This window comes from Anser cygnoides, chromosome 10 (assembly GCF_040182565.1).
Source record: "Anser cygnoides isolate HZ-2024a breed goose chromosome 10, Taihu_goose_T2T_genome, whole genome shotgun sequence".
Classification (NCBI taxonomy): domain Eukaryota; kingdom Metazoa; phylum Chordata; class Aves; order Anseriformes; family Anatidae; genus Anser; species Anser cygnoides.
In genome coordinates this window covers 2,685,894-2,698,023 of record NC_089882.1, presented here as the reverse complement: position 1 = coordinate 2,698,023, position 12,130 = coordinate 2,685,894, and the positions used below count along the sequence as shown (strand labels likewise).

Below are 12,130 nucleotides of genomic sequence, written 5' to 3'. Positions count from 1 at the left end.
GCCTCCCCCAGCAGGAAGCTGCTTCCCCTTCCCCTCGCACGGCCTTCCCTTGTCAGACGCCCGCAGGCCCTCCTGCAGCCTGGGGCCATGCCCCGAGCCGCGGTCCTCCCGCACCTCCCTGCCTCAGCTGCAACCCAGCTTGGCATCAGCCCAAGTAGGAGGTTTTGGCCAGTGCTTCTGCTTTTGAGGATTGATCGGTGCATCGCTAAGCTTCCCTCCGCGCTGTAGCAGGCAAGACATGGGAGCATATGGCTCAGAGACGCCGACATATGTTTCAAGCACTACAAGATGGCATATTGCAATTGTAGCAGTGTTCTTCATTTTTATTTTTAGCTCAGTTATACAAATAAGATGTTTTTCTCGCTGTTCAGTGTTATCAACATTTGAAACTATTTTTGTACATTATTATCCTCTCTGATTTCTAATCCTATGCAGCTTTGCAAGGTCTAATAGGGAACATAGAGAACCCATGCAAGTTAAACCTTTAATAAAGAGCAATTTGCAAGTACAATTCTCTCATTATTTTTTTTATCGATACTTCTGCATATTCAGTGAAATCTGAAGATTAGCAGTTTATGAATAATTCAGTGTTTAGGCTGATGCCTGATTCATGTATTTCAAACCTGGGAGCTGGTTTTGGAGGGAAGCGGAGGAAGGGTTTGGTGTTTGTTTGCTGCCTGACAAGGCAGTGCTCCACAGGAGCCATGTGGTGCTTGGCACTGCGGCTCTCCCGCGCAGGACCAGCCCCCAGCCCACGGGCTGTCTCCCCACATCGCGCCCAGCCCTACGGCTGGTGTTGCTGGGGTCAGCAAGGCCTGGGGCACCTCTGCCAGCCAGGTGGGTGCTGGGGGCATCACAGAGCTGCCAGAGAGGTGATGGTCAGATCTGGGAGGAGAAGATGGTTGTAGGAAGCGAATGCAGCCCTGCTGCGGTGCAGGACCCTGTGGCCTTCCACCACCCCCATGGCCTCCTTCCTGGCAAATTCAGAAATTGACTGGAAATGGATCAGGGAAAGAGCCAGCCGTGCTGGTCTGGGCAGAGCCAGGCACATGGGACTTGGGCACAGGCCTTTTCCAGAACCCTGCTCCAGGCCAGGCTCCTGCTGGCACCTCGGTCCTCTGCCAGAACCCAGCCCCAGGCTCAGCAGGTCGGTGCAGACCTCGATGAAGGAGGTCTGTCTGGGCTGAGTTTTGCATGTTCATTGGTGCAGTAGCACATCTGCTGCATCAGGCCATGAACCAGCGCTGCTGACACATGATCCCAGTCCTTCCACAAGTTTGCAGCTCCCCAGGGACTTTCACAGACGATGCACACAAAAAGCTCATGACTTTTTTGTAAGGAGCAAGGGGCTGACACAGCATGCTCTGGAGAAACACAGCGGTCTCCAGGGTGAAGACATTCATGCTGTTCCTGCACCAAAGAGCTGTTTTAGTGAATTAGACACGCTCACCCCATGAGCACATGCAGAACAGAAAGTAGCACAAATGTCTCACCCCACTGAAACAGCAGGGAAAATCACAGGAATCATAGGATGAATTAATTTAAACACAGCCATGACACAGAAGTGCCCTGGGAGCCTTGGGGACCTGGATGGTCAAAGGCTCAGCTCGTCCCTTGCCCATGGGACGATGCTATCCGCAGTGCAGTGCAGTTGCTGTGCCAGGAGCTGGCACGAAGGGGAGGTGGAGGGGACACATTAGGGCTGCCCCTGCATAGGGCTGGGTGCTCTCTTCCCTGAACACAGCAGGATGTGGTGAGCATGGGCATGTGTGGCATCCTACTCATGAGCACACACCTGGGGCTGCTGCAGGAGAGTTGCTCCTCCTGCTTTAGCCAGCTGACAAAATAGCTCTTCATTTTCCTCCTCTCGTTTGTGGGTTCATTTCTCCCTCCCATTACTGGGCTCCCTGTGCAGTGCAGCTCCTGCTTCCCTGCAGGACTGTCCTGCACAAAGGGCCCAGCAGACATGCCAGGCTCCCCATCCAGCCCATGGCGTGTGCTGCCAGTACGCGGCCATCCCAGCACCCAGCAGCGGGGTGGGTGCCTTTGCACTGTGTGGTCACAGCCTTCACCCTGTGAGCCCCCTGTCTCTCGTCCCTCTCCAAAACATCTGCTGAGACACGGCCCTTCTCCTGCCAGCCCCTCACAAAGATTTGGGCATGAGTACTTGGCTTCACAGCCACCTGCTCCCCCTGGGTGGCAACCAGAGCAGTTAGCAGCTGCCAACCAGACCTTGCAGTTATGGTGCTAATCAGATAAATTAGCTGGAAGTGAGGTAAACCTGTGATCAGGGTCAGTGGTGCTGTAAGCAGAGCTGGGGCTGTTGGGCCTGAGGCTTTGGGTTGCTGTGTGCTGTTATGGAGCCTCAGACAGGTAAGGGATCTGCTGGGTGCTGCAGGGCTTGGGCACTGTTGGCTCTGGTCACTGTGAGCCTGTGGAGATGAGCATGGTGATGCCTGTTTGCTTTCAGGGGACTTGCAGGCCTTGGGGCTGTGAGCCCTTTAGTCTCATGATGCCCCTCTTGCTTCCCTCACAGATGAAGCTGGCAGTGCTGCCCGGTTGTCCGGTCAGGTTGTTCGGGGCCGGCGGCACCCCCCGACGCTGCACATGGTTATTGAGGCACTGCGGGCCCAGGATGGGAAGAAAGGTGCCTCCGTCGTCACCATCAAACGCTTCATCCTGGCCAAGTACCCCGCTGTGGACCCAGTGCGCCTCAAGTACCTGCTGAAGCAGGCGTTGATCAAGGGGCTGAGCCGTGGGGACCTGGTGCGGCCCCACAACTCCTCTGCCCTGGGGGTCACTGGCCGCTTCAAGGTGAGTGGGGGGCTGCTGGACCCCGTGCTGCGGGGTTGGTGCTGAGGTGCTGCCCAGCCCCACTCCCATACCTTGCACCCAGCTGGCACCTGAAAAGCTGCGGCAGAAGCAGCCGCCAGGCCAGGCAGATCCCACCGGAGGACAGGCCCCGAAGCCAGGACGCAGAGGAGCTGCCAAGGCCACCCGGGCCCCTGCGGCGCTGGAGAGCGAAGGAGGACAAGGTAATGGGCTGGTGGTGTCACGAGCACCCTGACCCTGCTGAGAGGCCCCTGCCTGTGTTGATTTGCTGCCCCCCTTTCCACAGGTACTGCTGAGGAGAAGCCAAAAGTCATGAAGCAGAAGCCAAAAGCTGTGAAGCAGAAGCCAAGGACAAAGCCTGCAGATGTGAGTATGGCCCTGTGGGAAGGCTGGGGGTGCCAGCGCTGTGCTCAGGCTGCTGACTCACAGCATGGCAGCAGCCTGATGTGCTCTCTCCTCTCCAGGCCCAGCCGGCACCAGCAACAGCGAAGCCCAGGAGTGATGGAGCAAAGGCCCCCCGGGCCCCTGCCAAAGGGCGGTCAGCGCCCCGCACAGCTCTGGCTGCCAAGGACAAGGGAGGGAACGATGGTGACCGCCCTGAGGGTGCTGGGGCAAAGGGGACCCGGAAGGCCCCAGTGGGCAAGACTAAGGGGAAGGTGCCTGGGGAGGCTTGGGAAGCTGTCCCGAAGGAGAAGGGGGCTAAAGGCAAGACAAGGAAACCCCAGGCAGCCCGAGGTGCTGGCCACGGGGAGGCTGCACCGTAGGAGGCATCCCTTGCCGTGGTGGGCAAGAAGGTGCACTAGGGGTCCCAGGTCTCTGGCAGTGCAGCACTGTGCCCAGCTGAGCCCAGACCCATGGGGTCTGAATTGGTTTTAGTCTACAGGACAGGTTTTAACTCTGTGTTCACCTGCTACTAATAAAGCTGCTTCACTCATCATGAAATAGTGTGACTACTGCCCTGCTCCTGAGTACCTGTCTCCCAAGGCTAGCAGTTCCCAGCCCAGGGTAAACATGGATCCCAGCCTGCTCCTGGCCTCATCCTAAGTGGGATGAGCCAGCATGTGGACTCACGGAGTGGACGTGAGCTGGTGCTGCAGCTGCCAGCTCCCATGAGGTGTCCTGTGCATCCCCACATCCCTGGCTGCTGGCTGGAGTAGTACATAGTAGTTAGGGTCTTCCCAGGAGCCTATCTGGCCAGCCAGCAGTGCTGGGGTGGCTTTGGGGGGCTGCATGTGTGCAGGCTGGTGGTAAGCTTCAGTATCAGGTGGTGGCCTAGCCGGGTGCACTGGGATACTCAGGGGCACATGGGGCTCAGTATGGTGGCACCCCTGAGCACTGGGAAGCTCGGGCTTGGCCAGCTCTGCTGATGTGGGGCCATGGCACCCACAGCCTTGGAATGGGGTAGGTGTCCAGCTTCATGCCCTACCAGCTGACCTTGTGCTAATGCCTGGCTGAGCTTGGATTACAGGAGTGCCAGGGCAGGAGGTGTGGGTTCATGCTGTGGACAAGGGTCCCCAGCAGCAGGAGGAGCTGCTGGTTCTTTAACCACAGTAAGAGGAAGACAGAAATGTTTTGGGGCTTAAAAGAAGATTTTGGGGTGTTTGCAGCAGGGTGTAGAACTGTTTGTGTTCTTGTTCTCTGTCTGTGAACAGTACTCACCTCTAAACCTGTCTCACTAGCTTCTAGTATGTTGGTCAAAGTATGAAAACTTTCATGTAAGAGTTTCAAATGCCCAAATTTCTCTTGCTCTGCAGAGAACATAGCCCTTCTGAAGGTCAGCTTGATAATGCAAAGGGTTACAGTCCTCCTGGGCAGGAGAAAATAAGTGGAAGTAAAACTCTTCCTAAAGAGGATTTTGCTAATCTTCAGCTGGCCTTGCCAATGCCCTCCAAGGCTTCTGGCCTTGCTTTGGGGCTTAAGCAAGAGCTGAGTAAACTAACTACTTTTTAAACTTCAACCTTGGCCATGTTGATGCATATTTAATGAAACTGAACCCCTGTTCCCCAGGGACAGGGTGGAGGATGCTGCAGTAATAATGGAGAAGGGCTCAGCTGCTCCTTTGGTGATGGTTAACCTCACAAAACATTGCTCATTAGCGTGGAAATGTCCTGCAGCAGAACAGGGCAGGAGCTGCCTCCTCTCTCACCAGGCACTGAATGTCAAACACAAGGCTCTCTCTCTAAGAGAGAGCAAATCATTAAATGCCTGGATTTGGCTTTACTAAGAATCAACTTTCTAGTGGGAAAAGAAAATCCCTCTGGTGTCTGGAAAGAGCAGCTTTTACTGGGGGGGAGGCAGAAGTGAGAGGATTTTAGCAATGGCATGATTATCAAGACCTGCAGGCTGGGGCTGGTTTCACGGTGCTGAAGCCAGAAGCCTTGAGGACATCAGTGGTGGCGCAGAGCACACTGGGCTCCCCAGTGCTGGGAGAAGATGCAGCTTTGTGGGCTGACAGCACCTGGCAGAGGTAAAGATGTCCAGCCCCAGGAGTCAGTGCGGTGCTGCTGGTCTTTACGTGTGATTTGTGTGGGTGTGGAGTTGAGTCCTCGCATGGATTTTCTCTCTCTCACAGCAGCGCCTGTTCTGGTGGAACACGTGGTATCAACTAAGCAGGAGTAGTAAACTGCTGCAGACCAGAAGGGTTAAAACGTGTCTCATGGAAACAAGGTGGTCATTAGCTGAGCTGCCAGCCCTGAGAACTGTGGGTGTTGTATTGCAAAACTGACCCACGAGCTGCCCTCCTGCCCGTGTTTCTGTGTTGGATCAGGGTAGCGGCTTGCATGGTCTGTGAAGGAGTGTGGGAGGAGAGGCACTTTGGGCAAAGGATAGCAGCCTGACCTTGGTGTGTTTCTCAATGTCTGGTGTCTTCTATGTGCAGATGGGCAGAAACGTCACTATACAGGGTTTCAGCACCTTGTTTTATTACAAAGATAGGCTTTTCCAAGAGTCTGCCACTTCCACTACACAGCAGGTAAGGGCACTACACCCACAACACATGCCAAAGTTTAAAAACATGTTACAAAGGGCTCGGGTTCAAGGCAACACTACAAACCCTCTAGCATCTGCTCTGTTAAAGTTGTTTCTTTAAAATGGTTGTAGCAACTAATTTTTTCTTTCTTTTTTTTTTTTGCTTTGGAAAAAATTAAATAAAGCAATAGGCCCCAATATACAGCCCAGTCACATCATCTGGAGGCAAATTATGCTCATTACTGGCTCATCTGTATCCTTTTCTTGTAACAACATGGGGCTACTGCTCCATGGCCCTTTCCCCACCTCCAACTAAGCTCAACGTTCCCTACTACCTGGATCCTTCTCACCCTTGCCTTCCCTGTGCTGGGCCTGCCTATATCTCTGGCAACTATTCACAGTTTCTAAAGAAAAAAAAAATCAAGATTTTTTTTTTTTGTGAAATCAGTTTCAAAATAAAATGTAGCCCAGCTACATTCTTAGAGTTTCTATTCTGAAGCCACATCCTCAGCAAAAACATTGAAACCTCCACAGTGTATGTACTTTTTCTGTAGTTTTTTTTTAAAAAACAAACAACAACAAAAAAATCTGTTCTTCCCCTTTCCCTCCCCTCCCTACCCCCTTTTAACATACTGGATAAATTCTATCATTTGTTTTAAAATAGATATCTATATACACATACACAATCTGATGTTCAAACTTCTAACAGATGTGGCATTTACTGGAAATGATGGGATGGGGGCCACCTGTCCATGGCAGTGAGTCACCCAGGAGGAGTTCTGGTGGACCAAAGTCATCTAATACCAGGTTGCATCCTTGCCAGCTGGATGAGTAATGGAGGCTCACCTTAAGACCCTGCCTGGAGTGAGGTAGTAACTTTTTTTTTCCTTTTCTATTTGGCAGTTTGAAAACATGGTGCCTAGCTACAGCTGGGTTTAGCTTTCATGGGCAGGTTGCCTTTGCCTGCATGGGAATGCTGGCTTCACACGTGTGGTCCAGCCTCTAAAGAGGGGCCTGAATGATGCTGGAGAAGATTGGAGTGGTCACAGCTCCCCTGGCTGCAGAAAAGAAGTTGACAGCAGAAAGGAAAGTGTGCCACCAAGCCGGGATGGGGCAGGTCTGCCCCAGCACAGATGCCGCATTATGGCAGTGAAGTTTCTGGTCTTGAACAAGTTCTATTTGTCTCTGCAGTGGGACCCTGTTTGCTGGCACCAGCGTAACAAGGAGCATGACACTTTCTACTTCTGTTTGCAGCTTGTGTTTTGCGTGACCGACCTGCTCTGCTGGCTTGTGTGAGCAAAAAACATCGTGCTGTCATGGGACTGAGGTTTAGTCCCTTGCCTTTATGGACTGAAAAAAAAGACTGAGCACATAGCAAAACTGCTCTCTTGGTTGCTCTTTGGTGATAACCATGTACTGTGTCCAAGGCAAGCAGAACAAGCTGCTTTGGGAATACACCTCTGTAGCACTGACATGTTTTAGGTGATGATTATAGGGAGATACTGGAGTGTGTGTGGCAAAGGGAGGGAAGATGCTACCTGGATGCTTTGTCCTGCATGCGGCTCAGTTCTGCTCCGCCAGAGGACTGTTGACATGAGCTTAAGTAAGCGCCATAGCTGTGTGCAGCCAGTCAGGTTGGGAGAGCAGAGCAAGAGGCAGGAGTCCTTCCCCTCACCCACTTACATCTAGTCTTCTGCTCCCAGGCAGAAATGATGCCTGTGACCAGCTGGCTGAAGAATGAATCGTTAGTGGATATTTGCCTACCCTCCTGCAAACTCCACTGTGCAGACAGGTCTGGGAACCTGGGGAAGGGGGAACAGCCTTTCCCACACTGTCTAACATGCAATGCACTCCCTCCAGCTAGCTAACAGCTGTTTCTGTTAGGAGATAAAGTGCTTTCAGCATGCCTTAGCTACTTAGGAAGCAACTGCTTTGTATCAGCCCCGAGTTTCCTGTGTTGCCCAAATCTCAGATGAAGGAGTGGTTATGTTTACACATACAGTACAAAAATTAAAAGGCACAAAAATACACAGAATGCAGCAGATAGTGAACAATTGATAGTCCCTGGTGTCAGAAAACCATGGATGTCAGAGGGATGGTGTGGAAGGAAGGGAGCTCTGCCATTGCTCTGATAGCCTTTGCCATCTCTGCTCATTACTTCCTTAGGCTACCCTTTTGCTTTGCATCTGTTATGGCTTCTGCAGCCTCGTCTCTTGTCCGTGAGGAATCACAAACAGGGATGCAGGGAGCTGACGACTGCTCAGGAACTGATTAGAGGGAAGTGGTGAACTGAGCTTGCCACAAGTGTCATGTTTCCATTTCTGGCTTGCAACAGCAAATAAATTATGGGTGCCACAGTGCCGATCGGAGGGTTTTCTAGCTGCTCATAAAGGTGTCTTGTGGCTTCTTGTTACGTGAGGGAGCACTTCAGCCGCAGGCCAGGCTCACCCCCGCCACAAGGCTGGTTTGAGAATGACCCTGACGGATGTGGCCCAATGTATATCCACGGTCAAAGGAGGTTCCCTACAGCAGTGCACTCTAGAGGTCACTTCCCGGGCTGCGGTCGGCCTAGGCTTCACTGCAGCACTCGTAGATGTTGTCCTCCATGAGCGCAATCACTTGCTCAAACTTGTGCTGGAGCTGGGTGCGCTTCGTCGTGGGGTTGGAGTCCAGGGCGGCCACGATCTGCAGGAGAGGCGGGCACGTGAGAGGTGAGGCAGTGTCAGGGTCCCTGTCCCTGCCCTGCTCCCCCTGCCAGCCCTGTTAAGCCTGAATCCCAGCTGGAGCTGGGACAGGGGGACACCAGCCCTGGGGCACAGCTCCTGCGCTCAGCGTGGCCCCTGTGCCCTTCGGGTACACTAGGGCTCGGCTGAGTCCCTGCTCTTGTCCCGAGGTGGAGGGCCAAAATGTAACCAACAACCCCTGTAATGAGCCTGGCAGCGCAGAGCCGGCCCGCAGGGCAGGGTGCAGTGGGGTCCGGAACCAGCTGGGGCTGGTGCTCAGCTGGGAGTGGTGGGCTCTGAGTTATCGTGGGTGTGGGCTGTACCAGCGTGCTCTGCCTTCCGCCGAGCATCGGCAGGACTACACGTCAGTCAGCCCTGCCTCAATCCCCCCAGCCAAACACTGTTAAAATTGGCTGGGAATAGCTGGCCTTTTCTTTTAAGAAGTCATTGACCAAGGGATGGGATAGAAAGTACATCTGTGTGTGTGTGTGTATGCGTATATTACATATGTGTATTGGATTATGCAAAGAAAGATAATCCCTTTTCTGTGGGACTGGATGCAGGCATCTGCCTGCTTGGTTACAAAATACTGCTTGTTATTTCCTCTGCAGGTAATCTGAGGCCTGAGTACAGCCAGACCCACTTACCTGGGAGCGGTATCTCTTGGCATATTTGTATATCTCAGCCATGGCAACGTTGGTGTTGAATTCGTTCCGATATTTCTTTAGAAAGACAGAACAAAGGGGGGGAGGTATGTTATCCTGATGCAGCAAGTGAGTTCAAGTCCAATCAGCAGGCATTAACTAGATTAAAAGAAGGTTTAGACTGGCTATTTTTATTACGGTAGAATTGATGCAGCTGGGCTTCTGCCTTCCTCCTTTAAGGAAGCTGTATTTGCTTACATCAGAAATGGTCTTAGTCTTTTTAAAGTCAGCCTTAAATGACCACAGCTGATAGCCCTGTTTACCTGTCAGTGCTCAAAGACATTTCAAAGGATGGGACAGCATGAGAGGTGGGTAGAGCACCCACGGAAAAATCCTGCTCAGTGGCTGAAGCTGAAACGCCGTGGAGATATGGTTGGATGTTGAGGAAGCCATGGCGCGGTGCTGGCAGCGCTCAGATCCGGAGCATGGCTGCCAGCTCCTGTAGCTGGTACCAGGGCCCGCATCCCTTGCCCGGCCACCTGCCGGGGCTGGCTGCCAGCGGGCAGCCTGGGACTCGGGGCCGGCCCTGGCACTCGGTGGCCTGGGGGACAGCTGGCTGGGGGCTGGGAGATGGCAGAGATCCTCTTCCAGACTTCCTGGCTCTTTGGCACTGAATTTTGCTTTAAATTCCCAACAGTGCCAAAGCTAGTTAGGTTCGAGCAAACTCATGGATGTTTACTGCAGGTCTGGCGGTAATTAAAGATGCTTGGAATTAGGTCAGATGAAGTTTGTGCCTGGAAATTTGAGGCAAAATATCCTTTCTTGTTTGCTTCCTCCAACCTCTACCTAAGCAGGAGCTGACTGCAGCCTACCCGCCCCCTGCCCGTGCCCAGCTTGTGCTGTCAGCCAGAGCAGGCTCGCTGCTCCTGGCCCGCAGGCACCCAGCCCGTGGCCCGACCCGGTGCGCGGAGCGGCAGTGCACGCGGCCGAGCCCCAGCAGCCCAGCGCCTCTTACCCGTGACTCCTCTGCAAGGTGCGCGTTCATCTCCTGCTCGCTGAGTGGCGGCATATCGTGGATTTGCTTGTAGTATCGCTGCACGATCTTCCTGTACTCTGGGATCTCCTTGGCGTAAAGTAGTTTATTGGTCGGGGAGTCCTAGAGTGAGAATGAGATACTGGAATCAGACACCATATTGCTTCTGGCTGAGAACTCCTTATCCTGTTTGTCTGGCTGAAGTGTTGGCTATCAGACAGGGCCTTCAGCTACAGCTGGGTTCAGGGAACAGCTTTGTCTTCGGGCCTGGCTTTACACAAACAGGAGTGTGGTGGGACAGCACCGAGGCACAACCCTGCTGATGAGAGCACTGCTTGCACAAACACGTCAAGGTGCTGCAGACGGTTACCACCTGCTTGCAGAACCACAGCACTGTCCCTCTGCATGTGGCTGTCCACTGCCCTTCTCCCTGTCATAAGCTAAAAATTGGTTAGCTTCAATGCCGGTGAAGGTAGTCTAAGTGAATGTATTTTAATTTGCAGCAAGGGCAAGCTAAAATGTGTGCCTCAGGCAGTTTGCTGCCAGGTGATACTCTGCAGATACATGTAACACGACTGCGTTAGATAATATACTTGTGCTCCATGGCATCACATGTGGAAATTGGTAATGAGGGATGGGCTTTTGAATGCATTTACTCTGGTCTCTTGAGTAGCCAGCTTGATTTAAACCAAAGAACAAAGCTCTCATACAAGCTGAACTTTGTCAGTTGAAATGTTGCTCTTGGATTTTTAATGTAGCTTTGATTTATTTTGCATTGACTAACCCAGCCTGCATGACCTATATTGAGTGCATGTAAAGTAATTAACAGAAAATACTGAGTTTTCTTGATTAATGTCAGCTTGGACAAAATAGTCTCAACCTCCCAGCCACATGAGCGGGTTGTACCAGTAACGGCATAACCCCACTCACGCTCTTTGAAAACACAAGCATGAATGATTCTAACCTCAAGGCAATGCTGCCCCACTGACATCATTACCCTGGGAATGAACCTGGCAGACGCCAGCATTGTATCCCAAAGGGAAAAAGAGTCCCAGGCTCTGGGACACGGAGGGGAGTAAGATCAACATGTCCCATTGCCCTGACACTCGTGTGGGGACTGCTCCCTGGTGCTCTGACAGGTGGGGAGGGGGAGGAAGGATCTGCAGACAAAACAAGCCTGGCAGGGCTTTAGCCATGGAGACCGCACCTCCAGCTGTATCAGGCAGTAAATAAGGAAGCCGGGGTAACTGCAAGCCGCTGGTGCAGTATGTGGGATGGCTAACGCTGCAGGGGAAATGGGCAACAGGCTGCAGCACCAGATCCCACAGCAGTTTATTTTCAAACCCAATGACACGGCATTACAGGATTATAGCCAAGTTACAGAGCCTGCTTACAACATTTTTTTTTTCCTTTGGAAACACAAAAGATTCCCATGCTGCCTTTTCTTTATTTTTTAATTTGTGTCTGGTTTGTCCACTCTGTATTACAAAGAGATGGAGAGTGTTTTATTAACTTATTACACACTGCAGATGTACAGAGCATGTCTGCTCTCTCATTTGCAGTATCAGAAGTAACACTACTGAACACCCTGTAACTAGAGGAAGAACTCAGCCTGGATAATTCAGTGATATACTGCGTGTATATGCAAGATGGTTTTTATGCTGAGGATTTATTCTCCACACATTACTCAACAGCTCCTTCACTTATGCTATTGTACTGCCGAAAAATGTTTCCATCTGGTGTCTGACTCCAGCTGACCCCTCTTCCCCTCATCCGCAGCTTGACAAGGACAAATTGTAGGTGTTTCGTAACACTTGCTAAAAAATGTCCAAAACCCAAACAAACAAAAAATCAAGAGCTCATTAGATCTTCCTCCAGTATTAATCTCTCCCAGTAGAGGCTTCCTGTCACTCTCAGTCTGGGGGATGCAC

At 52.2% G+C, this 12,130-nt stretch overlaps 2 protein-coding genes across 3 annotated transcripts in view; one reads left to right on the top strand and one right to left on the bottom strand.

Annotated features, from left to right (window-relative positions):
- Nucleotides 1-2,245: 2,245 nt before the first annotated feature.
- Nucleotides 2,246-3,596, top strand: H1-8 (H1.8 linker histone). Its single transcript, XM_013182226.3, has 5 exons — nt 2,246-2,373; nt 2,537-2,814; nt 2,897-3,035; nt 3,119-3,198; nt 3,297-3,596. The coding sequence occupies exons 1-5, from the start codon at nt 2,358-2,360 to the stop codon at nt 3,594-3,596; spliced, it is 813 nt and encodes a 270-aa protein (XP_013037680.1). The 5' UTR covers nt 2,246-2,357.
- Nucleotides 3,597-5,731: 2,135 nt separating this feature from the next.
- PLXND1 (plexin D1) overlaps nt 5,732-12,130 on the bottom strand; it is an 80,893-nt gene continuing 74,494 nt past the window's right edge. For both annotated transcript variants that reach the window (XM_048069321.2, XM_067002829.1), the window contains 3 exons: nt 10,182-10,322; nt 9,170-9,244; nt 5,732-8,484 (listed from right to left, as the gene is read on the bottom strand). In XM_048069321.2, coding sequence (XP_047925278.2) covers nt 8,368-8,484; nt 9,170-9,244; nt 10,182-10,322 — 333 coding nt within the window. In that variant the 3' untranslated portion in view covers nt 5,732-8,367. The remainder of the gene's footprint in view (nt 8,485-9,169; nt 9,245-10,181; nt 10,323-12,130) is intronic.

Excerpts from the sequence above, each read along its gene's own strand:
- H1-8 (XM_013182226.3), top strand. Across the intron at positions 2,815-2,896 it reads GGGTCACTGGCCGCTTCAAG|CTGGCACCTGAAAAGCTGCG; the intron begins GTGAGTGGGGGG and ends CCTTGCACCCAG. Across the intron at positions 3,199-3,296 it reads CAAGGACAAAGCCTGCAGAT|GCCCAGCCGGCACCAGCAAC; the intron begins GTGAGTATGGCC and ends TCTCCTCTCCAG.